Source organism: Bacillus rossius (genome assembly GCF_032445375.1).
Source record: "Bacillus rossius redtenbacheri isolate Brsri chromosome 4 unlocalized genomic scaffold, Brsri_v3 Brsri_v3_scf4_2, whole genome shotgun sequence".
Lineage (NCBI taxonomy): Eukaryota > Metazoa > Arthropoda > Insecta > Phasmatodea > Bacillidae > Bacillus > Bacillus rossius.
Genome location: NW_026962011.1, coordinates 32409212 through 32435463, shown reverse-complemented (window position 1 = coordinate 32435463; position 26252 = coordinate 32409212). Strand labels below are relative to the sequence as shown.

The following is a 26252-nucleotide window of genomic DNA, read 5'->3' as shown; positions in this document are numbered from 1 at the left end:
GGTTTAAAGCTGTGCGTTGTATGTCAGAGATAGAGTTTTATCAAGTAGATTTTCCCCGACCATCCTAAACCACTGCGAAGGATTGATTGATTGACTGAAAGAATGAATGGGTTAGGGTTTGTCGTCTTGTCGACATCGGAGTCATGACGCGCGGTGTTGCGCGATGAGACGAGACCAGAGCATTGACGGAAAGGATTAGCGAATGAAGTGGCAACACCGGCGACTAAGTTGTTCTCGGGCTTGGCTCCTCCAAGAGTCGAACCCAGGTCGCCTTGTAGGGGGTGTGTGACCAGGAGGAAGAGAGGAGGAGAGGAGAAGAGGAGAAGAGGAGAGGAGGAGAAGAGGAGAGAAGGAGAAGAGGAGAAGAGGAGAGGAGGAGAGGAGAGAAAGAGAAAAAGGACACTTTGGCTTGCACTGCATTCTTGCCGCTTGAGAGACACAATGAAAAATTATTCATTTCTTAAACACGACTATCGAAAAACAAAATATAAAATTTCCAAACATTTTGCTACCTGACTTGTTTACGAAGGTCTAAGTTCACTGTATTTCCGATCCATTGCTACACATCATAGAAATGAAAAAGCAACTCTTAGGTAGCGCTGTGCCACGCAAAATCCTCTCCAGTTTTGCTATTACAGTAGATAATCACTCAGTACTTTTTTTTTTATCAATTGACAGTCTGTATCTCAGAGAACTGCCGTCACGAACACAGATACCCGTCTCTCATGTTGTTCGTGACGACGCAGTTCTTTTATTGCTTGTACGAGAAGGGCAGAGGTGTGCGCAAATCCATGTTACATGGTCAGTTTCACCGTGCAATGAATGCTACGTGTTGAACCAGACCCTGTCACACGATAGCCTGAAGAAAAGAGCCGGAGACCATTTGAAAACTCACGGTGGGTTTATTGCACTTACTGACTAAGCTGTTCTATTTTAATAAATATATGCTTACTTTAGTACTTGTTCTGTAGTAAGGTGATGGTCAAATAATTATATTTAATAATAAAAAATCGAGTAAATAGTTAAAAGACATAGTGGATAGAATAAGGTTCGCAAAATCTTGTAACACTAATGAGAAATTTATTGCTCAAACCAACAAATACTAGTTAACACCGATGTCCGAAATACGTTCCTTTCGAGAGAATGGAGGTAAGTTCACTATGTATACTCGTGTCCAGAGCTGGGTGACCCATTTACTCTTGGTGGTCTCGTTTTAAGTTAGTAATTCACACATGATAAAAAAAAAACCACTCCACTGTAATGTTGAATGGAATTCGGTGGTTCCCTTCAGAGTTCGCTACTGTACTGAGATATTGCTATGAACTAACAGTTATCGAGGTATCCCCGAATTTGTTTGCTGGCGTCAATTGTCTGCGCGCCCGTGCTACACTAGCAGTTGTCATCTCGCTGACGTGTTCCAACTTGCTTGGCAGCCGATAGTTTGCATTTTGCGTTTGGTGTTTTGCAAGCTGCTAACTAGACAGCTTTGATCGTCACTTGTTCGTGTCTTGCATTGCTGCCCAGCAGGTACGGACCGAGTTAAATAAAATCGCGACATAATATCTACAGAATAAAACCCTTTAAACTTTCAAATCTCTCGAAATTTTTTTAAAGGTGCTGTCTCATTATTTTAACATACGTTTGACGTTTCAGAATGATAATATCGACACGTTGAAAATTAATGCAATGAAACATTTTATGCATTTGACCACACTACTCACTATCTCATGTTGGTGAGAGTAGGGCTTAAAGTTGCCGGAATAAGTTGTTCTCATGGTAACAGCTCCGAAGGTAGTCGTGAAATGGTAATAAACAGCGCACCGACGGTCGCCATCTTGGTAAGGCCTATGGCGTCCTGTGGCGTCTGATCCATGTGAGTGAAATTTTCGTATTTGTTATTTTTTGTTTATTTCACTTATTTTATAGTTAAGTTTTACGTTTATTCTAGGTTTGTGTAAAAAATATTTATTAAGTATTCATATTTTAACTTGAAAATGAAGTTAATTTTACAAACTTACTTTTATGGGGGAACATGTCATTTGGGACTAGATGATAATTTTTTTTTTCGGCATGTTGTGACTTCGAAACAATGTGCTAATTAATGTTATGTCGACTTATAAAAGTATATCAATCCCGGGGTAGATACTATTTCTCAAGAGCTGATGCAAAGAGCTGTTGATGCAGTAGAAAAGTAAAAACTGTTTGCCAAAGAGCTTAATATTTTTCATTTCACAATATACAACCAAATTTTTAAAGGAGTTAAACCAGGAGAAAATTATAAAGTTGGCTACCAAAAAAAAAGGATAATGGTTTTCAATTAAGTAGGCCTACAGGAACGACATATTGTAGAGTATTTACTAAAATATGTGACATGTGCTTTAACTTTATTTGGCTTGTTACCAGACGAAGTCAAAAGATTAGAATATGAATGTGCAGTGAGATTCAAAGTGCCTAATACTCCACCGGCTTGGCATAAGAACAAAATAGCTGACCCAGAGTGGTTGACTGGTTTCTTGAATATAAATCCTGAGCTTTCTGTCATAGACCTGGAATCGATGAGTGTGAGCAGAGCTACATCTTTTAATAAACATGACGTGAGCAACTTCTTCAAGAAACTGAGCATGGTGTTGGGCACATGGAAAATTCAACCTTCAAGAATCTATAATTTAGACGAGGCTATCAGAACAGTACTGAAACCTAGAAAAACTGTCGCAAAAAACAAAAAGAGCCAAGCAGATTGTAACTATAGTTTCTGCAGAACAAGGCAAGAAAGTTATCGTGAACTGGCAAAAAACTTCCTATGTTTGTTTTTCCAATAATTATCTACCAATAATAATTTTCATAGCGAAAACTATCAAAGAGATGCTCCAACTAGTTTCAGTATAATAAAATATTATATATATCTTTTAAGTACTACATGCATTCATTATGTTAGTAACATATGTTCTACATATATAAATTTGAGCATATTAAAAAATCGGCACTTTAAGCCCTGCTCTACCCTATATTGTTTTTGACAATAACACAAATTTATCATATTGATAATTGACTCAACTAACATTAGTTGCGATTTTATATTTTGTATTTGTTATTTAAAAAAATTGCAGCTAGAAAAACGCTAAACGCAAAATTTAAAAATAAGCAAAAGATTTTCTTCACGACAAAACCGGGTCACATGAACATTTTGTATTTAAAAAAGTCATTCGGAGCACGGTCGGAGCTTTCAGGTAATTTAAATTCGCAGCATTTTCCAGTCCCTTAGGGAGACCTAAGGGCGTATGACCCGTTCCAGGTCATTATTTTATTTTTTATGTTTATTTTGATTAAAACTTGTAGACTTTTTGAGTTACCGAACTTCAACAAAATTAACAATATACATTTTCTCATAATTAGCTAGCAAAGTTTAATTTTTTTTCATTTTTCTTTGTATGGATATGAAACAAAATGAATAAATAAATAAAAGTTTTTGAGTTTAAAGGCAACGCTGGTGTCTAAAAATTCTTTCAGAAAAAAATATTTAATTTCATATAGCCTTTTAAAATCACAATAATTCTGATGATTTTAAAATGAAACATAAAATTAATTATTTTTTTTGCTGAAAGAAATTAAACCATATCACGCAGCAGCTCATAAAATTAACTTTGAACATTAAAAGTACCAGTTTTACATTCTATTTCATTCTCCTTATTCATATTGCACAAAAACGTTGAAAATGACACTTTGCCAGCTAATTATGTAAAAAAGTACGCGACATATATATTTTAAATTTGTGAAAATTGAGCCATCAAAAAGTCGACAAGTTTAACCGCGTGGAAGGTAAATACAAAATATTGACCTGTAACGGGACATACGAGTACACATACTTCCACACGGACTCCGAAGCTTTCATCCTTCCACTGAGGACTGATGCCTTGGCTCAGGGAGAACTGATGCCTAGTTCAGATAGCGAAAGCAAACGCTTACAAGTGAGTTCGTTTACAACAAAGAGTGCCAGTGCCCACTGTATATTCCTTCGTTATAGTACATATATAAAATTACTCAGATAGTCTTATAATACAACCCGAAAGCTTTGTAAATATGAGCTGGATAAATACAGTTGTGTTTAGAGAACACTCCCAGCCAAGACATTTTTTGAAAATACAAAAGCTTTTTTTTTGTATAGTTGAAAAAAATTATGATTCAGGATGTGTGAACCACGTTATGTCATTATTTTATATTTACGTTAAACACGGGTTATCTTGTGGAATGTTTCAGTGGATTAATTTCATAAAATGAAATATATATATATATAGGTATTATGACATACATTTTTGCATGTTTAGCTGCCAAGGTTATATTTTTAAAAATTTGGGTGCGTACAAATAAAGAGAATCAAACGGATTACAAAACTGTAACTCTTTAGGTTTAAACGCAATGTTAGTGTCTACTTCGTGATAAGGTTTGAATTTCTTCCACAAAAAATATTTAATTTTACCCATACTTTAACAATTCTCAAATTTGTGAGGTTTACTGATAGAAAAAGTAAAATAAATACCTTTTAAAGAAAGAAATGAAACGATATATTAAAGTATTCAGTAACCGTGCCTTTAAAATTAAAAAAAAAAAAAATCTGTTTTCTTATCTGTTTTACGCTCCTTATTTGTAGCGCCCTAAAAATGTCATAACTGTAACTTTGACAGATAATTGAGCGAAAAGAATGCAATTAATACATTTTTTATTTTGTGAAAGATAATCCACTTAACAGATTAGTGAATAGTGTAATTATGACCTGATACGGACTGCATCCCCTTAATAAGTAGTTATTTACAGATGACCAGCAGCACTCAGCATCTGCACTCTCATTGGCCCAGTAAAGTGAAGAATTAGCTGCTCTCGCCGATCAAAGATAACACGGGACAACCCACTGTAAGCCAGAAAATAATGTTCACGGGTGAAACAAAAAAGTCGAATTTTCCCACTGTATCGGAGTGCATTCTCTGGTTAATGTTGCGGACTTAGTGGCATTAACTCGTGGACAAGTTTCGGGACCTCTGTCTGGCCACGTGGTGCTCTTCACCGGCCAGGAAGTCCATCGCGGCACTTGCACACTCTTGCAGTCCACTTCCAGGAGTAGCACGAAGTCCGTGGCCAGACGAACATCCTTGACTCTTCCCGACGTGGTGGCGACGTTGGGCGCCAGTCCGTGAACTGTGATGGGAGCCAGTTTATGAACCATGGTGGGCGCCAGTCCGTGAACTGTGGTGGACGTTAGTCACTACTCTGAGGTGGACACCAGTCAGCGAGTTCCTGTGGTCACCAGTTCATTAACCATTGTGTATATATCAGTCAATAGACTATGGTGGACATCCGTCCGTCGACTGTGGTGGACGTTAGTCACTACTCCAAGGTGGACATCAATCAGCGAGTTACGGTAGTCACAAGTTCATAAGCCATGATGTACATCAGTCAATATACCATGGTGGGTTTCAGTCCGTGAACTGTGAGGGGGGGGGGGAAGCCAGTTTATGAACTATGGTGGGGGCCAGTCCGTGAACTGTGGTGGACGTTAGTCACTACTACCTACTCTAAGGTGAGTGCTGGTTAATGAGACGTGGTAGTCACCAGTTCATGAGCCATGGTGTACATCAGGCAACAGACAACGGTGGACGCCAGTCCGTGAACTGTGGCGGGCATCGGTGGGCGGGTGAGTCAGCAGACAGACTGTGGCGGGCGGCGGCCGGTGAGCTCGCCGCCTCCAGGGCGTCACCGGGGGCTGCCTGGAGGCGCGGCGCGGGGCGGACGCCTCACGAGGAGACGGTTGGGGCGCCGCCGCCCGAGGCGTCCATCTGCTGCTGCAGCTTGGTGGCGGTGGGCGTGGCGGGGAAGGCCTGCAGGTCGTAGGGCGTGGGCGCTATGCCGGCGGCGATCTGCGCCTGCAGGTAGGTGATGAGCCTGCAGACACACGCGCGCACCAGTCACACACGCGCGTTGGCTAGTGGCATGGGCGTCGCACGGATATATATATATATATTTTTTTTTTGGGGGGACGACTTCAATTGATTTAGATTTTTGAGGAATATCCATCCCCTAGAAGAAAAAAAAAGCGGGGGGTCCTTGCAGTGGCGTAGCCAGGGGGGGGGGGGTTAGGGGTTCAAACCTCCCCCCCCCCTTAGCACCAAATATTTAATTAATTTCTTATTCATCACTCAAACAAATTTCATATTAAAATTAATAAAAATTTTACAATTACAATATTTAAATTTAAGTACCGAAAACTATCTAAAATAGCACTATTTTACACCTTAAAATCCAAATTTTCCCGGGGGAGGACCCCCGGACCCCCCCTCCCCCGCTTTAATAAGGGGGGGGGGGCATGCTTCTTAACACCCCCCCCCCCCATACACAAATCCTGGCTACGCCACTGGGTCCTTGGGTCCTCCCCCGGGAAAATTTGGGGTTTGAAGGTGCAGAAAGGTGGTTTTTAGGCATTTTTCTTTCCTAAATATTCTAATTATAGTTGGTTGCAATATATAATTTATTTTTTTCTAAAAAAAATATTTTCAGAGAACAAATTTGTAAAAAACACAGTTAACATATCTGTATTCGGTATCGGACCTGATTTTGATTTTACACGAAGATCGAATAAAAAAAAGTGCTCACATTACCACGATTGGACTAAATGCACCATGCGAAACATATGGGTTATATCACAGAAATCATATTTTTAATATAACTACGAAACTAAATATATTATTGGAGGGGACGAAATTGAAGACTTTTATCATTGGGGGGGACGTGTTCCCCCCGTCCCCCCGGTTGCGACGCCCATGGCTAGTGGCGAAGAGCACACTGAAAAACCCTGCATTATGTTTCTTTTAAATTATACTCCTTTAGGCGCGTTATGAAAAAAAAAAAAGAAAAAAGACGAGAGTGAAATTTCGCGATGCACGCACGCCATTAAACTAAATTTTCACAGGAAAAAAAAATAAGGCCACATACAAAAAAATGTTATGTATGTGTTCTTAAATCTTATACTTTAGCGGTATATATTGAATACCGGTCCATATAATTTAAAAGTAAATGTGAATATTAGTGATAGAAATAGTGTTTATAAACTTTTTCAAGTTTGGTTATATAAGTGGGGTTATGTTCCCGTAGGTATAATTTACTATTATTATTAATCATAAATAATTAAATTATAATAAATTAGAAAAAAAACATTGAGCATATGTATTGATTTTTATCATTAAATAAAAAATGTCTCGATTATTTTACTAAAATAAATAATTAATTTATTAGTACATGTATTTATATCAATACTGAATGCTGGGTATTAAACAAGGATTTGCGAGCACTTTAGAATGACTAATACCTATGCTGTGCTTGCTTGTCAACAAACCATAGCTAACAAGATGGCCGATGCGAGTCGTGCAGCATCAGTCAAAAGGTAAATAAAATGTATGAACTGATTTGTTTTGTGAAAGTAAATGACAAAACAGAATAATTGTAAGGTATGATAGCTCCAAGCATGCAATCAAAGACGATAAACACCGAAAAATAGATCGATTCTCGCTGTAATCAATCGATTCCTGTTCAAAATGGCAAGCAATTTCTCCTCAGTCTAGTAAACGATATCATACATGACTTCCTAAACTAAATTATCTGTGCTACGTAACTATATCTCTCTCTAAAAAAAAATTATTTTTTACTTATTTTTCAGTGAAGTCGTTTAAATTCGTTAGGTCAAGATCTATAGCTAGGGACAGGAAAAATTCGCGGGTACAATGGCCTGTAGGATGAACTCCATAGTTCTACGTACACTCGGTCAAATGTCACTCACTCATTGGCTGCTGTCTTGTGAGACGTTCCAGCGTAGCAGCCTGTGATTCTTATAAAGCTTTGGTCGGGCGTTTCTCATTGGCCCAGAGTCATCCAGGTGAGTTGTGAGCCAATAGCAGAGGCAGAACTGAGGTATAACTATTTGTATTTTAGCCTATCACGAAATGAATTCGCGAATTTTTCCGGTTTCTATCTATAGCGAATATCACTAAATTAAAAGTCAGTAGCAACTACAGTGAAATGTCTTTAATTCGGCATTGTATGGATACGCAAATTCTTTAATCCGGCACGAATAAGCCACTAGCGTTCTCGGTTGTTGACCTTGACCTTGACCTTGTTCGCCATATCACACCACTGTGTGGCCGGCTTTTATAGTTACCTCAGAGTCTATCATTACAATCATATTTATCATTATTTTAACTATATGTCTTTACCATGATGAAATCAAGCAGCATGAAACTGTGTCGATTTACATTTCACTACTGCATTTCCTAGTTTATAGTGGGTTACACTACACACTTCACATTTCACGGGTAAATATCCGTAACGATTTTTTGAAGAAGATCAAAGCTCAATATTTTTTTTTCTTTCTGTAAAGTAGTTTTTTACAACTTGCACTATTTTTTAAAAATATTTTTCTTTAGCATTACCGTTAAAACTATACTGAAGGTCGGTGATCCGGCAAAATCACCAACCCGTAGAGACAGGAAAAAAATTCGCAGATTCATTTCGCAATAGGATAAAATCCCAATATGCAAACCTCTAAGCTGCTTTCGCAATTGGCACATAGCTTACAGGGAATTCTCTTGGCCAGTGAGAAACCCTCAACTAAAGAACTTTGGAATCACAGGCTACCATGTGGAGATGTCTGATCAGTCGGTAACCAAAAATGAACAGATGGCATTAGCCCGGGTACACAGAGGACTGTGGGGGTCAATCGTAGAGGTAATTGAAAACGCGGCATTTTCAGGTTTTCTTCCAATACAACATGACCTTAAACGCGACTCGTCGGATTAAATACCTTTCAATGTAATTAGCATAATATTGTCAGCCATTATAGTTACCCTGATTCCGATTAATGACCTGGGGACAACCCACGAAAGCTGCCGCGGCAAATGACGCGCACAGACTCCCGTCTGCGAGCCGCGACTCCCTCGCAGGCGTCCCGTATGTGTGTCACGTGACGTCACGATAGCGCTTGACCTTGGCCCGGGGCGGCCCGCGGCGGCGGAGAGGGGTCACGCAGGCCTTGGCTCGGTTCCGTTACTTCATCCGTGCGCACAGTGCGCCGACAAGGCACTCGGTGCAAAGGAGCGAGAGTTCCGTTACTGCATCCGAGCACCCCATGCGCCGAACAGGCACTTTGTGCAAAGGAGCAGGAGTTAGTTCCGTTTCTTCATCCGAGTGCACCGCCCGCCGACAAGCCACTCGGTGCAAAGGAGCGAGAGTTCCGTTTCTTCATCCGAGTGCACCGCGCGCGAACAAGGCACTCGGTGCAAAGGAGCACTTGAGAAAATTAAAATTAAAACAATTTAATTCGCACGATAGTGCTGTTATCTGTCAGATTTGGTGTAGCAATGTATCAACGGTTTCCAAACGTCCGTTAGAATGCATTGAAATCAGTTTCTAGCCTCGCGCAGGCCACTGTTTATTAAAACAGTTGCTTTCCTGTTCCCTTACTGGGATTCGGTTTGGACACATTCTGGGATATGACCTGCGAGTTAGGCTACGGTTGTATCCAAACAAGGCAGTGCTTATTCGATACCTTACCCCGACGTCTTGTAACACCGCCCTAAAACCCGGCTTTGGACCTGAATTATGACAAGGAATATTGGTAAATTACTGCCCATCTTGTAGAAATTAAACAGGTAAAACTAAAAAAAAAATTCCCTTTGTCCTTGCGAACCTTGGTTCACGCCGTGGTTGTTACACATTTCCGTTTCTTGACTTCCGTTTCATTCAAGAAATTTCTCCCACCAAATTCCGTGTACCGAGAGCTAAGGATATTACACATCAGTGCAAGTAAGTGGTTAGTTGATGAGAAACTAAAGCACACTATTAAGTTACTCTTGACTAATGGAAGAACATCATCGAATGATTCGGTAAAGTATTTTGGAGTATGTGTCCTCCATTTTGATAACCCAACGCTCGGAAGGATGTCCGAAAGGCATTGAGTCACTATTTAGAAAACAAACGCACGGAGTAACGGAATGATCACCGCGGGCTCGTGCAGGGAACGGAGCGCGGCCGTAGTTCCGCGATCCCCCGCAGGGGGACCAGAGCGCTGCCGGCCAATGAGCGTCGCCTGGAGCATGTGGCTGAAGTCATGGTAGCGCGGGCTGTCGGCGGGGAGGTGCCGATGTTTGGGTTTGGCGAGTAAACACACGTCGAATATGGGCTTACGAGCGCGCGCGAGAGAGGAACAATGGGGGACGCACCACAACGCCGAAATACCACAACGCCGAACGTACAATAACGCCGAAAACCACAACGCCGAATGCCAAATTGACTACAAAGCCGACAGCTAGAAAACTGCTGTGTACCACAGCGCCGAATTACCACAACGCCGAAATACATTAACGCCGAAAAATGTCACTGCAGGACTGCCACAAAGGTTAGGTTAGGTAAGGTTAGGTAAGGTTAGGCTAGGTTATGCTAGCCTAGGTTAGGTTAGGTTGTGGAATTTCGGCGTTAAGATACATTTAAGAAACACACACAAATTCATTCAGTTGTTTTTCATTTTGCTCCTGTGGCCCCCCCCCCCCCCTCCGCAGCAACATTTTTCGGCGTTACTGTATTTCGGCGTTGTGGTACACAGCAGTTTTCTAGCTATCGGCGTTGCGGTCACTTTGACATTCGGCGTTATGGTATTCGGCGTTATTGTACGTTCGGTGTTGTGGTATTTCGGCGTTGTGGTAACGATCCGGAACAATGCGTCGATGCTCTAGATGGGCGACGCTGTATTTCCCGCTTCTGGCAGTACTCACACATAAATGGAAAACCCACGAGTTTCACACTATACAAGTTGAATCAACCCGTGCCTTGTTAATCTCCCTTGAAGATGACAGCAACAAGGCGTGTCGAAACGTTAGGCGCACCATCATTTCCACGTGGTCTTATCTCAGAAGCCATGAACTAGGAAGTGTTCTAAAACCTACCAGACACATTTCCCCGCGATAGATCTTCACCTCTACTCTTAATGCATTACATGTTGCACCTACTGCACAGCTTGGGCTCCATTATCAGTACAGAGTACATGGCGGGCACTGTTGCTACTAGTTACCATTAAAATGTTATTTAGTATACCATCGTTAATCATAATAAGTCTTAATGCATATTTTAAACTTTAATATTTCTGGATTTTCAAAGACCATAACGATACTGTCTGTTGGTAGTAATATTACAGTTGTTATCATTCTGAAAAAAAAATGCTAAACACTAATTTTTATTACAATCGAGACACATTTTGTTGCAGTATGTCACCATTAATAATAACGCACTCCATTACGATATGTGCTGAACTCAAACAAAGTCAAAATTAAATAAAATAAAAAATTGTTGAAACAAACATGACGTGTATAAGTTATTTCTCCTTAAAAGTAAAAACTGACTATCGTCAGACTACATTCTTGACGAAATACAATAAAATTTACTTCCAAAGTTCTAATTACAAATTTTTTTCCTTTGTAAAATACATTTAAGATAAACATTGAAATTTTTTTTTTTCATTACATTACAAAATTGTGCCCAAAGGTTTCGAGCTCTATGGCTTATATCTGGCAACAGTGCACACCGAGACAAGGATAGAGCTAACGGCAGAAATCGTGCATACGGTAAGAGAGAGGAAATAAAAGCCCGTCGATATGCAGACTAAGGATAAGACATGCTATAGTTACAGACATGTAAAATTCGCGATTTCAAATCCCTAAAGGATAGGCTCCATGATCCTCTACGCACTCGTGCAAATTACATCTGCTGATTGGTTTCCGACTCGTAACACTTGTTGACTGGAATGATCGTGATTCGCTAATTCTTCTGTTAAAGATTTTCCATTGGCCCAGAGTCCTTCAGATAAACTGTGGCCCAATCACTGAAGCAAAATAATGTCGAAAGTATTTGGACTCTATCCTATCGCGAAATGAATCCGCTAATTTTACAGGTCTCTAACTATAGTTAAGAAACCCGGTAATTTCGTGGGTTCATTTGGTGTCAGTTTCAAATTCACAGTCATGTGTGTTCTCTACCCACATTAACTTGCTACTGGCTGAGGCATCACAGCGAAGCGTGGCCGTGGGTCAACCGGCTCACAGTCGCAGCGGGGAGTGTGTATAAGTGTGCGCGGGGGCGCGTCGTTTTGCCTAAAATCGTTTTGCCTAATCGTGTTTACCCACCTTAGTTTTGCCTAAAATTCGTTTTGCCTAAAGTTATTTTGCCTAAAGTCATTTTGCCTAAAGTCGTTTTGCCTAAAGTCGTTTTGCCTAAAGTCGTTTTGCCTAAAGTTAGTTTGCCTAAAGTCGTATTGCCTAAAACCATTTTGCCTAAAATCATTTTGCCTAAATTATTTTTGCCTAAAATCGTTGTGCCTAAAGTCGTTTAGCCTAAAATTATAATAGCATGCTTAAGTTCCCCTAAAGTCGTTTTGCCTAAAATCGTACTGCCTAAAATTCGTTTTGCCGAAAGTCGTTTTGCCTAATGTCATTTCGCCTAAAGTTGTTTTGCCTAAAGTTTCAGCTCTTCGCTTTCTTTAACGGACAGTTAACTTGCCGAGCAGTCGTTTTGCCTAAAGTAGTTTTGCCTAAAAGTCATTTTGCATAAAGTCATTTCGCCTAAAGACGTTTTGCCTAAAGTCATTTTGCCTAAAGAACATTTTAGGCTAAAGTGACTTTAGGCAAAACGACGTGTACTCGTGCGCGCGCGACCAGAGGAACCCACGAGCTTCCCGCGCATGCGCAGAGAGCGAGAGAGGGAGAGAGGCACGGACCGGCGCAGCTCCTCCAGCGCGTTGGCCTGCATCATGATGTAGTTCTTGGCGAGCAGCAAGGTGGCTATCTTGGACAGCTTGCGCACGGACGGCGAGTGCGCGTACGGGATGACGCTGCGCAGCTCGTCCAGCGCGTCGTTGAGGTCGTGCATGCGGCGTCGCTCCCGCGCGTTGATGTTGAGGCGCACCGTCTTGCCCTGGCGCGCCTTGGCCTTGCCGCCGCCGGGCCCGCGCGCCGCCGCCTGCCCCCTGCGGTACAGGAGCACACCATCCACAATATACGGTCGGCAGGATACGATCGGCAGGATACGATCGGTTTGATACGATCAGTCAGGGGCGAAGCCAGGGGGGGGGGAAGGGTTTAGGGGTTCAACCCCCCCCCCTTTTATCACCAAATCTTTAATTAAATTTCTTATTCAACACTCAAACAAATTTCATATTAAAAATTAATAAAATTTTTACCATTACAATATTTAAATTTAAGTAACGAAAATTGCTAAAATAGCACTATTTTACACCTTAAAATCCAAATTTTCCTGGAGGAGGACCCCCGGACTTTAATACGGGGGTGGGGGGGGGGCATGCTTCTTAACAACCCCCCCCCCCCAAGACACAAATCCTGGCTACGCCACTGCGATCAGTAGGATACGATCGGTAGGATACTATCACAAGATACAGTAGGATACATTCACAGGCTACAGGAGGATACAATCAACAGTATACGATCGGCAGGATACGGTCAGTAGGATACGATCGGTTTGATACGATCAGTAGGATATGATCGGTAGGATACTATCACAAGATACAGTAGGATACATTCACAGGTTTACAGGAGGATACAATCAACAGGATACGATCGGCAGGATACGGTCGGTAGGATACGATAGGTTTGATACGATCAGTGGGATACGATCGGTTTGATACAATCGGTAGGATACTATCACAAGATACAGTAGGATACATTCACAGGTTTACAGGAGGATACAATCAACAGGATACGATCGGCAGGATACGGTCAGTAGGATACGATCGGTTTGATACGATCAGTAGGATACGATCGGTAGGATACTATCGCAAGATACGGTAGGATACATTCACATGTTTACAGGAGGATACAATCAACAGGATACGATCGGCAGGATACGGTCGGTAGGATACGATCGGTTTGATACGATCAGTAGGATACGATCGGTAGGATACTATCGCAAGATACGGTAGGATACATTCACAGGTTTACAGGAGGATACAATCAACAGGATACGATCGGCAGGATACGGTCGGTAGGATACGATCGGTTTGATACGATCAGTAGGATACGATCGGTAGGATACTATCGCAAGATACGGTAGGATACATTCACAGGTTTACAGGAGGATACAATCAACAGGATACGATCGGCAGGATACGGTCAGTAGGATACGATCGGTTTGATACGATCAGTAGGATACGATTGGTAGGATACTATCACAAGATACAGTGGTATACATTCACATATTACAGGAGGACACGATACACAGGATACGATCGGTAGGATACGTTCGGTAGGATACGGTCAGTAGGATACGGTCGGTAGGATACTATCACAAGATACAGTAGGATACATTCACAGGTTTACAGGAGGATACAATCAACAGGATACGATCGGCAGGATACGGTCGGTAGGATACGATCGGTTTGATACGATCAGTGGGATACGATCGGTTTTATATGATCAGTAGGATACGATCGGTAGGATACTGTCACAAGATACAGTAGGATACATTCACAGGTTTACAGGAGGATACAATCAACAGGATACGATCGGCAGGATACGGTCGGTATGATACGATCGGTTTGATACGATCAGTAGGATACGATCGGTAGGATACTATCGAAAGATACGGTAGGATACATTCACAGGTTTACAGGAGGATACAATCAACAGGATACGATCGGCAGGATACGGTTGGTAGGATACGATCGGTTTGATACTTTCAGTAGGATACGATCGGTAGTATACTATCACAAGATACAGTGGTATACATTCACATATTACAGGAGGACACGATACACAGGATACGATCGGTAGGATACGGTCGGTAGGATACGGTCAGTAGGATACGGTCGGTAAGATACTATCACAAGATACAGTAGGATACATTCACAGGTTTACAGGAGGATACAATCAACAGGATACGATCGGCAGGATACGGTCGGTAGGATACGATCGGTTTGATACGATCAGTGGGATACGATCGGTTTGATATGATCAGTAGGATACGATCGGTAGGATACTGTCACAAGATACAGTGGGATACATTCACAGGTTTACAGGAGGATACAATCAACAGGATACGATCGACAGGATACGGTCGGTAGGATACGATCGGTTTGATACGATCATTAGGAAACGATCGGTAGGATACGATCACAAGATACAGTAGGATACATTCACAGGTTTACAGGAGGATACAATCAACAGGATACGATCGGCAGGATACGGTCGGTAGGATACGATCGGTTTAAATACGATCCGTGGGATACGATCAGTTTGATACGATCGGTAGGATACTATCACAAGATACAGTAGGATACATTCACAGGTTTACAGGAGGATACAATCAACAGGATACGATAGGCAGGATACGGTCGGTAGTATACGATCGGTTTGATACGATCAGTAGGATACGATCGGTAGGATACTATCGCAAGATACGGTAGGATACATTCACAGGTTACAGGAGGATACAATTAACAGGATTCGATAGGCAGGATACGGTCGGTAGGATACATTCGGTTAAATACGATCAGTAGGATACGATCGGTAGGATACTATCACAAGATACAGTAGTATACATTCACATATTACAGGAGGACACGATACACAGGATACGATCGGTAGGATACGATCACAGTAGGCTATATGATAGGATACGTTAGGTTACGAACGGTAGGATACGGGTAGTCCGATACGATCAGTAGATTAAGATCGGTTATATACGGTCACAGGATACGGTGGTATATGATTGGATACGGAATGATGCGATCTGAAGGATACGATCGGTAGGGTACAATCATAGGATACGGTAGGTTAAGATCATACGTTGCTCTATAGAATTGTAACCGTGAAATGTGTATTCAAACTCGCTAGATAACAGAAAACACCGTGCACTGCATTAGTTTTTGTTAATGGAGCATAAACATTCATTTAAATTACAGATTTTTGTAAATCTGTACAATTACATGAAAACATCTGTATCATAACTAAATAGTGTTCGCATTAATACTGGGTCCGGATTTTTACCAGGAAATTTATGCTTTGTGCTGTCCCACTACCTCCAATCGTTCCCTGAATACATTTATAGTAATAACTGCGCGCATTAATAAACATAAAAATCAAAATAAAGCCCACTTATTAAATATTGGTTTATCTTTTCCATGTTTAAACAAAAATTATATTTAAATGTAACATCGATTACAGTACAAAATTATTAGCTAATTTTAGTAAGAAATATCCAGTATTATCTCTAAAAACATATTTCATAATGGTACCAAAAAAAAGTAGCCACGTGTTTCTGTTTTTCAAAGGAATATTTTGTAAACGTACAGAAATTTTATTTCCACCTAGAGAAAATTTGTAACTAACCCTTAGCAAGTAAATAAACGGAAGAAGCGGAAGACGCGGAAGAACGAAAGAGCGGAAGAGCGGAAGAGCAGAAGAGCGGAAGAAGCGAAAGAAGTGAAAGAAGTGGAAGACGCGGAAGACGCGGAGGAGGAAGTAGCGGAAGTAGCGGAAGAGGCAAAAGAAGCGGAAGGAGAGGGAGACAGGAAGGACGGAAGGAGCGGGAGACAGGAAGGGTGGAAGTAGCGGAAGTAGCGGGAGACAGGAAGTAGCGGGAGACAGGAAGTAGCGGGAGACAGGAAGAAGCGGAAGTAGCGGGAGACGGGAAGAAACGGAAGTAGCGGGAGACAGGAAGATGCGGAAGTAGCGGAAGAGGCAAAAGAAGCGGAAGCAGCGGGAGACAGGAAGGAGCTGTAAGAGATGAAGTAGCGGAAGGAGCGGAAGGAGCGGAAGGAGCGGAAGTAGCGGAAGACGCGGAGGAAGAGGAAGTAGCGGAAGTAGCGGAAGAGGCAAAAGAAGCGGAAGGAGAGGGAGACAGGAAGGACGGAAGGAGCGGGAGACAGGAAGGGCGGAAGTAGCGGAAGTAGCGGGAGACAGGAAGTAGCGGGAGACAGGAAGTAGTGGAAGGAGCGGGAGACAGGAAAAGTGGAAGTAGCTGAAGTAGCGGAAGGAGCAGGAGACAGGAAGGAGCGGGAGACAGGAAGAGCGGAAGGACACGCACCTGGCGAGCTGCTGCGCGGAGCCCTGCAGCGCCGCGCCGCGGGAGTCGGGTCGGTTCTCGTCGCTGGAGGGGCCGGCGGCGGGCGAGGCGGCGCGCAGCGGCAGGTAGAAGCCGCCCAGCCCCATGGCGGACAGCGGAGTGCGGCGGCCGGGCACCTGCAGCTGGGGCACGCCGCCGCCCTCGGGGCTGGGGGCGGCCGGCGGCGGCGCCGGGAAGCCCGGACAGGCCGCCGCCTCCGGGCCGGCTCGCCGCCCGGAGTCCTGCGGGCACGCGACCCCTTCATCCCCCGCGCAACACACGCCGCAAGCTCCTCGCACCGGCAACCGCGACTAGGAACACACACATCTGGAAACCAATCATAGTATTTATGAGTAGAGTCCCGGAAATTTCGCGGATTCCTCTGGCCTCAGGATAGAATTCAAAGTTATAGGTGTGCTCGACCCATGTTTACTTTCCCATTGGTTAATTTCTTAGCGAGAACATTTTTATCCTTGTTATTTGGCACTACCTGATTCGCTTACTTCTCTCCTAGCTGGACATCGTTGGCTCACGGTCTTAGAAGGGCGTGTCCAGATAACTGCGGTCCAATCATGAACACAGTGCGAGAGTGTGGAGGTTTGCATTCTAGCTTGCGACTAAATGATTGCGCGAAAATTCCGTGGCTCTATTTATGAGTCATTTGAAACGGAGTCCTTCGTTCGAAAGTGGCGCCTGATGAGTGACGTCAGACGCGGCGCGGTGCCGTGGCTTATGCGCGTGCTGTGGGAGTGTGCGGGACTGACAGTTGCTGGGTCTTCGCCGACGGACACGGCATACCTAGGGAGTCGTGGGATGTCTTGGACGGTCACTGTGTATACAGCGGTTGAGATACTGGTGGGTGGTCGCCGAGGAGTTCGGCAGACCATGGTGGACATATGTAACAGTTTGGGCGTGCCGGTATGCAAGGAAGAATCTCGGAGGTTACCGAGACCAGGCTCGCGCCGGCAGGTAACTGGTTACTGGCCACAGATACAAACAGTACGGCACAAATCGCCTCGCGATTAGTCCACCCGCCTCATAGCGGCGTCGCGTCGTGAGGGAGGAGAATCCAGGCGCTGACCCTGTATCTCTCCTCACTGGCAGGGTAAATGCTCCGAAGAAGGCACCGAGAAGCTTGTGTTACGATATGACAAATGCCGCGATCGTTTTCGTGATTACGTAGAAAAAATAAGTAAGACCTTCCTGAACTTTTGGTGATAAAATTATTATGTTATGTAAATATTTAAATTTGTTTTTTTTAATAGCACATCGGTGGTAAAGAAAAAAAAAACAGATCTCGTAGTACGATTTCTAGAAATATTCTTGTTTGCTCAAAAACCAGTCTTTAAATATTTTGAAACTAAATTAAAAATAAATATCTTCTGACATGTATTTAAAAGTAGTTATAATAGATTTAAAAAAAAACATTGAAAATAAACTATTGTGCGGTATCACATCGAAAAGGGGCCGTAAAATCTAGGGACGAGAAGCATAAGCGAACACGACGTCACTCTCTAACCTCCACCCCTCCCTCTTTTATCTCCTTGTGTGACGCAACCAGCACTGCTTGTTTCTTGACAAAGGTAACAAAGCTGAGACAGTAGACTGTTCAGCAGGCGCCGAAATTATTGTCAATGAAATAAATCTTGTAGCAAACAATTGCTGACCTTGAATGGTTTTAAGACAAAACTTCATTTTCTTTTAAAACTTTCCTGGGTATTCATTTAAATGATTTTTTTAAGTAGATTTTTCTTAATACCATATGGTAATTTAAGAAAATGGCGTCATTAGAGAGTAGTGCTGAGACTGCAACAGAAAGTGCAACAATCAAGAGTGGGATGCTCGATGGCAGTGATGGAAATGGGGTCAGGATAGGGATGCTCGATGGCAGTGAAGGAGAGGGGTCAGGAGTAGGGTGCTCGATGGCAGTGAGGGAGAGAGGGTTCAGGAGTGGGATGCTCAATGGCAGCGAGGGAGAGGGGGCTTAGGAGTGGGATGCTCGATTGCAGTGAGGGAGAGGGGGTCAGGAATGGGGTGATCGATGGCAGTGAGGGAGAGGGGGCACAAGAGTGGGGTGCTCGATGGCAGTGAGGGAGAGGGGGCTTAGGAGTGGGATGCTCGATGGCAGTGAGGGAGAGAGGGCTCAGGAGTGGGATGCTCGATGGCAGTGGGGGAGAGGGGGCACAAGATTAGGATGCTCAATGGCAGTGAGGAAGAGAGGGTTCAGGAGTGGGATGCTCGATGGCAGTGAGAGAGAGGGGGCTCAGGAATGGGATGCTCGATGGCAGTGAGGGAGAGGGGGTCAGGAGTGGGATGCTCGATGACAGTGAGGGAGAGGGGGCACAAGAGTAGGATGCTCGATGGCAGTGAGGGAGAGGGGGCTTAGGAGTGGGATGCTCGGAGGCAGTGAGGGAGAGGGGGTCAGGAGTGGGGTGCTCGATGGCAGTGAGGGAGAGGGGTCAGGAGTGGGGTGCTCGATGGCAGTGAGGGAGAGAGGGTTCAGAAGTGGGATGCTCGATGGCAGTGAGGGAGAGGGGGCTTAGGAGTGGGATGTTTGATGGCAGTGAGGGAGAGGAGTTCAGGAGTGGGGTGCTCGATGGCAGTGAGGGAGAGGGGGCACAAGAGTGGGGTGCTCGATGGCAGTGAGGGCGAGGGGGCTTAGGAGTGGGATGCTTGATGGCAGTGCGGGAGAGGGGGCACAAGATTGGGATGCTCGATGGCAGTGAGGGATAGGGGGCTCAGGAGTAGGATGCTCGATGGCAGTGGGGGAGAGGGGGCTCAGGAGTGGGGTGCTTGATGGCAGTGGGGGAGAGGGGGCTCAGGAATGGGATACTCGATTACAGCGAGGGAGAGAGGGTTCAGGAGTGGGATGCTCGATGGCAGTGAGGGAGAGGGGGCACATGAGTGGGGTGCTCGATGGCAGTGAGGGAGAGGGGGCACAAGAGTGGGGTGCTCTATGGCAGTGAGGGAGAGAGGGTTCAGAAGTGGGGTGCTCGATGGCTGTGAGGGAGAAGGGGCACATGAGTGGGGTGCTCGATGGCAGTGAGGGAGAGGGTGCTATGGAGTGGGATGCTCGATGGCAGTGAGGGAGAGGGGGCACAAGAGTGGGATGCTCGATGGCAGTGAGGGAGAAGGGGCTCAGGAGTGGGATGCTCGATGGCAGTGGGGGAGAGGGGGCACAAGAGTAGGATGCTTGATGGCAGTGAGGGAGAGAGGGTTCAGGAGTGGGATGCTCGATGGCAGTGAGGGAGAGGGGGCTCAAGAGTGGGATGCTCTATGGCAGTGAGGGAGAGGGGGTCAGGAGTGGGATGCTCGATGGCAGTGAGGGAGAGGGGGCACAAGAGTGGGATGCTCGATGGCAGTGGGGGAGAGGGGGCACAAGAGTAGGATGCTTGATGGCAGTGAGGGAGAGGGGGTCAGGAGTGGGATGCTCGATGGCAGTGAGGGAGAGGGGGTCAGGAGTGGGATGCGTGATGGCAGTGAGAGAGAGGGGTCAGGAGTAGGATGCTTGATGGCAGTGAGGGAGAGAGGGTTCAGGAGTGGGATGCTCGATGGCATGAGGGAGAAGGGGCTCAGGAGTGGGATGCTCGATGGCAGTGGGGGAGAGGGGGTCAGGAGTGGGATGATCGATGGCAGTGGGGGAGAGGGGGCACAAGAGTAGGATGCTTGATGGCAGTGAGGGAGAGAGGGTTCAGGAGTGGGATGCTCGATGGCATGAGGGAGAGGGGGTCAGGAGTGGGATGCGTGATGGCAGTGAGAGAGAGGGGTCAGGAGTAGGATGCTTGATGGCAGTGGGGGAGAGGGGGTCAGGAGTGGGATGCTCGATGGCAGTGAGGGAGAGGGGGCACAAGAGTGGGATGCTCGATGGCAGTGGGGGAGAGGGGGCACAAGAGTAGGATGCTTGATGGCAGTGAGGGAGAGAGGGTTCAGGAGTGGGATGCTCGATGGCAGTGAGGGAGAGGGGGCTCAAGAGTGGGATGCTCGATGGCAGTGAGGGAGAGGGGGTCAGGAGTGGGATGCGTGATGGCAGTGAGAGAGAGGGGTCAGGAGTAGGATGCTTGATGGCAGTGAGGGAGAGAGGGTTCAGGAGTGGGATGCTCGATGGCATGAGGGAGAAGGGGCTCAGGAGTGGGATGCTCGATGGCAGTGGGGGAGAGGGGGCACAAGAGTAGGATGCTTGATGGCAGTGAGGGAGAGAGGGTTCAGGAGTGGGATGCTCGATGGCAGTGAGGGAGAGGGGGCTCAGGAATGGGATGCTCGATGGTAGTGAGGGAGAGGGGTTCAGGAGTGGGGTGCTCGATGGCAGTGAGGGAGAGGGGTCAGGAGTAGGATGCTCGATGACATTGAGGGAGAGGGGGCTTAGGAGTGGGATGCTCGATGGCAGTGAGGGAGAGGGGGTCAGGAGTGGGGTGCTCGATGGCAGTGAGGGATAGGGGGCTCAGGAGTAGGATGCTCGATGGCAGTGGGGGAGAGGGGGCTCAGGAGTGGGGTGCTTGATGGCAGTGGGGGAGAGGGGGCTCAGGAATGGGATACTCGATTACAGCGAGGGAGAGAGGGTTCAGGAGTGGGATGCTCGATGGCAGTGAGGGAGAGGGGGCACAAGAGTGGGTTGCTCGATGGCAGTGAGGGAGAGAGGGTTCAGGAGTGGGGTGCTCGATGGCTGTGAGGGAGAAGGGGCACATGAGTGGGGTGCTCGATGGCAGTGAGGGAGAGGGTGCTTTGGAGTGGGATGCTCGATGGCAGTGAGGGAGAGGGGGCACAACAGTGGGATGCTCGATGGCAGTGAGGGAGAAGGGGCTCAGGAGTGGGATGCTCGATGGCAGTGGGGGAGAGGGGGCACAAGAGTAGGATGCTTGATGGCAGTGAGGGAGAGAGGGTTCAGGAGTGGGATGCTCGATGGCAGTGAGGGAGAGGGGGCTCAAGAGTGGGATGCTCTATGGCAGTGAGGGAGAGGGGGTCAGGAGTGGGATGCTCGATGGCAGTGAGGGAGAGGGGGCACAAGAGTGGGATGCTCGATGGCAGTGGGGGAGAGGGGGCACAAGAGTAGGATGCTTGATGGCAGTGAGGGAGAGGGGGTAAGGAGTGGGATGCTCGATGGCAGTGAGGGAGAGGGGGTCAGGAGTGGGATGCGTGATGGCAGTGAGAGAGAGGGGTCAGGAGTAGGATGCTTGATGGCAGTGAGGGAGAGAGGGTTCAGGAGTGGGATGCTCGATGGCATGAGGGAGAAGGGGCTCAGGAGTGGGATGCTCGATGGCAGTGGGGGAGAGGGGGTCAGGAGTGGGATGCTCGATGGCAGTGGGGGAGAGGGGGCACAAGAGTAGGATGCTTGATGGCAGTGAGGGAGAGAGGGTTCAGGAGTGGGATGCTCGATGGCATGAGGGAGAGGGGGTCAGGAGTGGGATGCGTGATGGCAGTGAGAGAGAGGGGTCAGGAGTAGGATGCTTGATGGCAGTGGGGGAGAGGGGGTCAGGAGTGGGATGCTCGATGGCAGTGAGGGAGAGGGGGCACAAGAGTGGGATGCTCGATGGCAGTGGGGGAGAGGGGGCACAAGAGTAGGATGCTTGATGGCAGTGAGGGAGAGAGGGTTCAGGAGTGGGATGCTCGATGGCAGTGAGGGAGAGGGGGCTCAAGAGTGGGATGCTCGATGGCAGTGAGGGAGAGGGGGTCAGGAGTGGGATGCGTGATGGCAGTGAGAGAGAGGGGTCAGGAGTAGGATGCTTGATGGCAGTGAGGGAGAGAGGGTTCAGGAGTGGGATGCTCGATGGCATGAGGGAGAAGGGGCTCAGGAGTGGGATGCTCGATGGCAGTGGGGGAGAGGGGGCACAAGAGTAGGATGCTTGATGGCAGTGAGGGAGAGAGGGTTCAGGAGTGGGATGCTCGATGGCAGTGAGGGAGAGGGGGCTCAGGAATGGGATGCTCGATGGTAGTGAGGGAGAGGGGTTCAGGAGTGGGGTGCTCGATGGCAGTGAGGGAGAGGGGTCAGGAGTAGGATGCTCGATGACATTGAGGGAGAGGGGGCTTAGGAGTGGGATGATCGATGGCAGTGAGGGAGAGGGGGTCAGGAGTGGGGTGCTCGATGGCAGTGAGGGAGTGGGGGCACAAGAGTGGGGTGCTCGATGGCAGTGAGGGAGAGGGGGCTTAGAAGTGGGGTGCTCGATGACAGTGAGGGAGAGGGGGCTCAGGAATGGGATACTCGATGGCAGCGAGGGAGAGGGGGCTTTGGAGTGGGATGCTCGATGGATGTGGGGGAGAGGGGCACAAGAGTAGGATGCTCGATGGCATTGAGGGAGAGGGGGCTCAGGAGTGGGATGCTCGATGGCAGCAAGGGAAAGGGGGCTATCAGCAATCTGGGAGGAAACCACATGTTTGTCCACGAGTTGGTGGTCTGGTTCATAGTGACACTCTGTTTTAACCATTTTGCATTTAAAAAATTGGTGAAATGATTTGAATTATTTTATCCAATTAAGAAATAACAGAAATAATTTAACGATTCAAACCTCCCCAATTGCCGACATATTGTTTTTATCTTCCATTAATACACATCAGTGTTTGACTAACATATTTTGAAGTAAATATTTATGTCTAGTGCGTGCTCATAAGTATATTTTCGCAATATGTTAGTAGGTTTAATACTTAATATCATTTTTAATTGCAAATATATTTAAAACAATAAATACTTTATGTAATATGACAAAACATACATCGATGGAGATCCTCTGCCAAATTATATAACATTTTAAGCAAAGATGATCAAAATTTTACGTTTTAATACGTTATATTTGACACAGGTTTGTGAAAAACTGTTCAAAACAAACCACTTGAAAAATAAATAAATTCAGGAGCGATGTTATAATTGTTTTTTTATAAATATGTATACTCTGATAAAATATTTAATTCGTAACAATATGTTTCTGTATGTTTTTGATGTAAATAAAAATAATTTTTTTAGTAATAATGAAAAGGTGTGAGCAGTATATTTCTAGTATGCTAGGGAAAATAGTTTGTCACAAAATGGTAAAAATTGAATGAATGCAACAGTATGCTAACATGAAGGCAACAGTCTGCTAAAATGAAGAGCCTGCTCCTGAGGTATCATTAGTAAAAGTCAAAGGTAAACAGTATTTTACGACATAACAAAGAAGTTTTTTTACAAATAATTCACAACTTTTCAATCTGTATACGGAAAAAAGGGTAAAAGTTAAAACTTGACATATCTTGTTATTTGACAGACCCGAATTTTCAAAGCAGTCTACCATTTACCACGCTTTTATTAGCTTGGCCTGTATGTATGAATAAATGGACTATGTTATAAGATTTTTCCACTTTTCGAAATCCGGTATTTGTCGAAAATATGCATACTTATAAAGAACCTCTGACAATACAATATTTTGATAACTTAAGACCTTAGTGTTAAGGGGGAGTTGAAGGTGAAATGCTAACATCATAAATTCAGTTTTAAATATAAAGAAAACATAACATTTCCTTAAACATAAAAACTTAAATAAAGAAGTAATTTTACAAACATTGTTAGTTCAAAATTTATAGAATGTTGTTTTAACGGAGTGATGTTTTGTGTATCATTGTAAAATATTATACACTGTAATAATTTTTGTTAGTGTTGAATTATCTTGGTAGCAATGTAATAATCATGGCTGCCATGTGTACATATGCAGGCGTGTGCACGTGTGTGTATGTTTTGCAATTGAAACTGAGGTTATGCTTTCCAACAAACATACTTTGCGGCTATTCTGTTTTTTAAAATTTTTAAACAAAATATAAAGCATTTCAATATGGTGTTTTGGTTGTTCCGCACAGCAAAACAAATAATCCCAAACATATCAAATGGTGCAAGTTCCCGGCAACGAAAAGGACACAAAACAAAATCGAGGTTGCCAACATTAACTTTAAAAAATTTTAACGACTTTTTAGGTTGTAAGGTCGCTTTTAAATACCGCACAGTTGACTGATTTCCAAAAGTAAATAAGAGCGGTCTTTGCCGCGTGGGTGCAGCCACGGACGCCAGGATGACCGGGCCGCGATCAGAACCCGGGTCCTCGTGGTCACGTGACCGCGAACCCGCGCAGCGATTGGCCGTCCCCCCCCCTTCCCTCCCCCACCACCCCGGGGCCGGTGACTCACCGCGTGCGCCGACGGGTAGCTCCACGGCTTGCAGTCCTGGCCGCGGTGAGCGTCGCAGCCCCAGAAGCCGGCTAGTTCGGGCGCCGGCCGCGAGGCGGCGTCATCGTCGTCGCAGAGCCACTTGGAGCCGGCCCTGGCCACGGCGCTCCTGTACGCGGCCGCCATGGGGAGACCGTCGCGGGCCCTTCGCCGTGGCTCAGGCGCGCCGCCCCATGGTCGCTCGCCTCTTCGCGGCGGACGTGGCTCGCTTCTCGCCTAGTTCCGCGCGCGCCGGCCTAGGTGGCAGCGCGGTCGCCCCGGAGATGAAGCGGCAGGGGCAGATGTGTCGCGGGGGCGCTGCGGCTTTGGACGGCCACCCCTTCTGTGGCGGAAAGGGGGGATAAAAAAAAAGGGAGAGGGCAGATTTCAGGGCCCCGGGAATCAAAGGGGGGTGTAAAGTGGCGGGGCTGGGGGGGGGGGGGAAGCAGGCATTCGCCACAATCAGCCAACCACCAGATGCATTGTTATCGCGCCGGTGCAGGCTCGCTCACAAAGAGGCTTTCCGGGAAGAGGGGGAGGGAGAGGGAGGCGTTGCCATGGCGACCGATTGTGCAATTACAACTCCGGAGCGGGGGAGAATGCTGTCTGGTGCTGCCATCTAGGTCGTAAAGCAGGCCGCTTGCCGCCTCCGCCGTTCGGCGCTGATCGCGGCGGCTCGCGGAGACAACAGCGCCTCCCGCGCTCTTCCGGCCGCCATGTTGTCGACCGACCCGACACTTGACTCGTGCACGGGCTCCTTCGAGAGACACGCGTTAGGTCTCAACTTGTACGAGCGAATTTTCACGACGTTATTTGTATCTACATGCCTCATACAGAAACAAAGTCGGAATATTTGTTAAAAATAAACAACAGTAAATATAATAACGTTATAAAATATAGTCTTACAGCTAACACAATATTTAAAAAAATGTATTAATGGAAAACTAGTTTTCCGG

At 45.8% G+C, this 26252-nt stretch overlaps 1 protein-coding gene across 1 annotated transcript; it reads right to left on the bottom strand.

Moving 5' to 3' along the window:
* Positions 1-5783: 5783 nt before the first annotated feature.
* Positions 5784-25443, bottom strand: LOC134541824 (class E basic helix-loop-helix protein 23-like). Its single transcript, XM_063385519.1, has 4 exons — positions 25279-25443; positions 17122-17381; positions 12800-13048; positions 5784-5931 (listed from the first exon to the last, which is right to left on the bottom strand). Exons 1-4 carry the CDS (start codon positions 25441-25443, stop codon positions 5784-5786), a joined length of 822 nt encoding a protein of 273 aa, XP_063241589.1.
* Positions 25444-26252: the final 809 nt, after the last annotated feature.

Bases quoted from the DNA above. Each gene is read 5' to 3' on its own strand.
- LOC134541824 (XM_063385519.1), bottom strand. From the start codon at position 25,443: ATGGCGGCCGCGTACAGGAGCGCCGTGGCCAGGGCCGGCTCCAAGTGG. The intron at 17,382-25,278 runs GTGAGTCACCGG...GCGTGCCCGCAG, and splicing joins GCTACCCGTCGGCGCACGCG to GACTCCGGGCGGCGAGCCGG. The intron at 13,049-17,121 runs GTGCGTGTCCTT...CCTGTACCGCAG, and splicing joins TCCGCGCAGCAGCTCGCCAG to GGGGCAGGCGGCGGCGCGCG.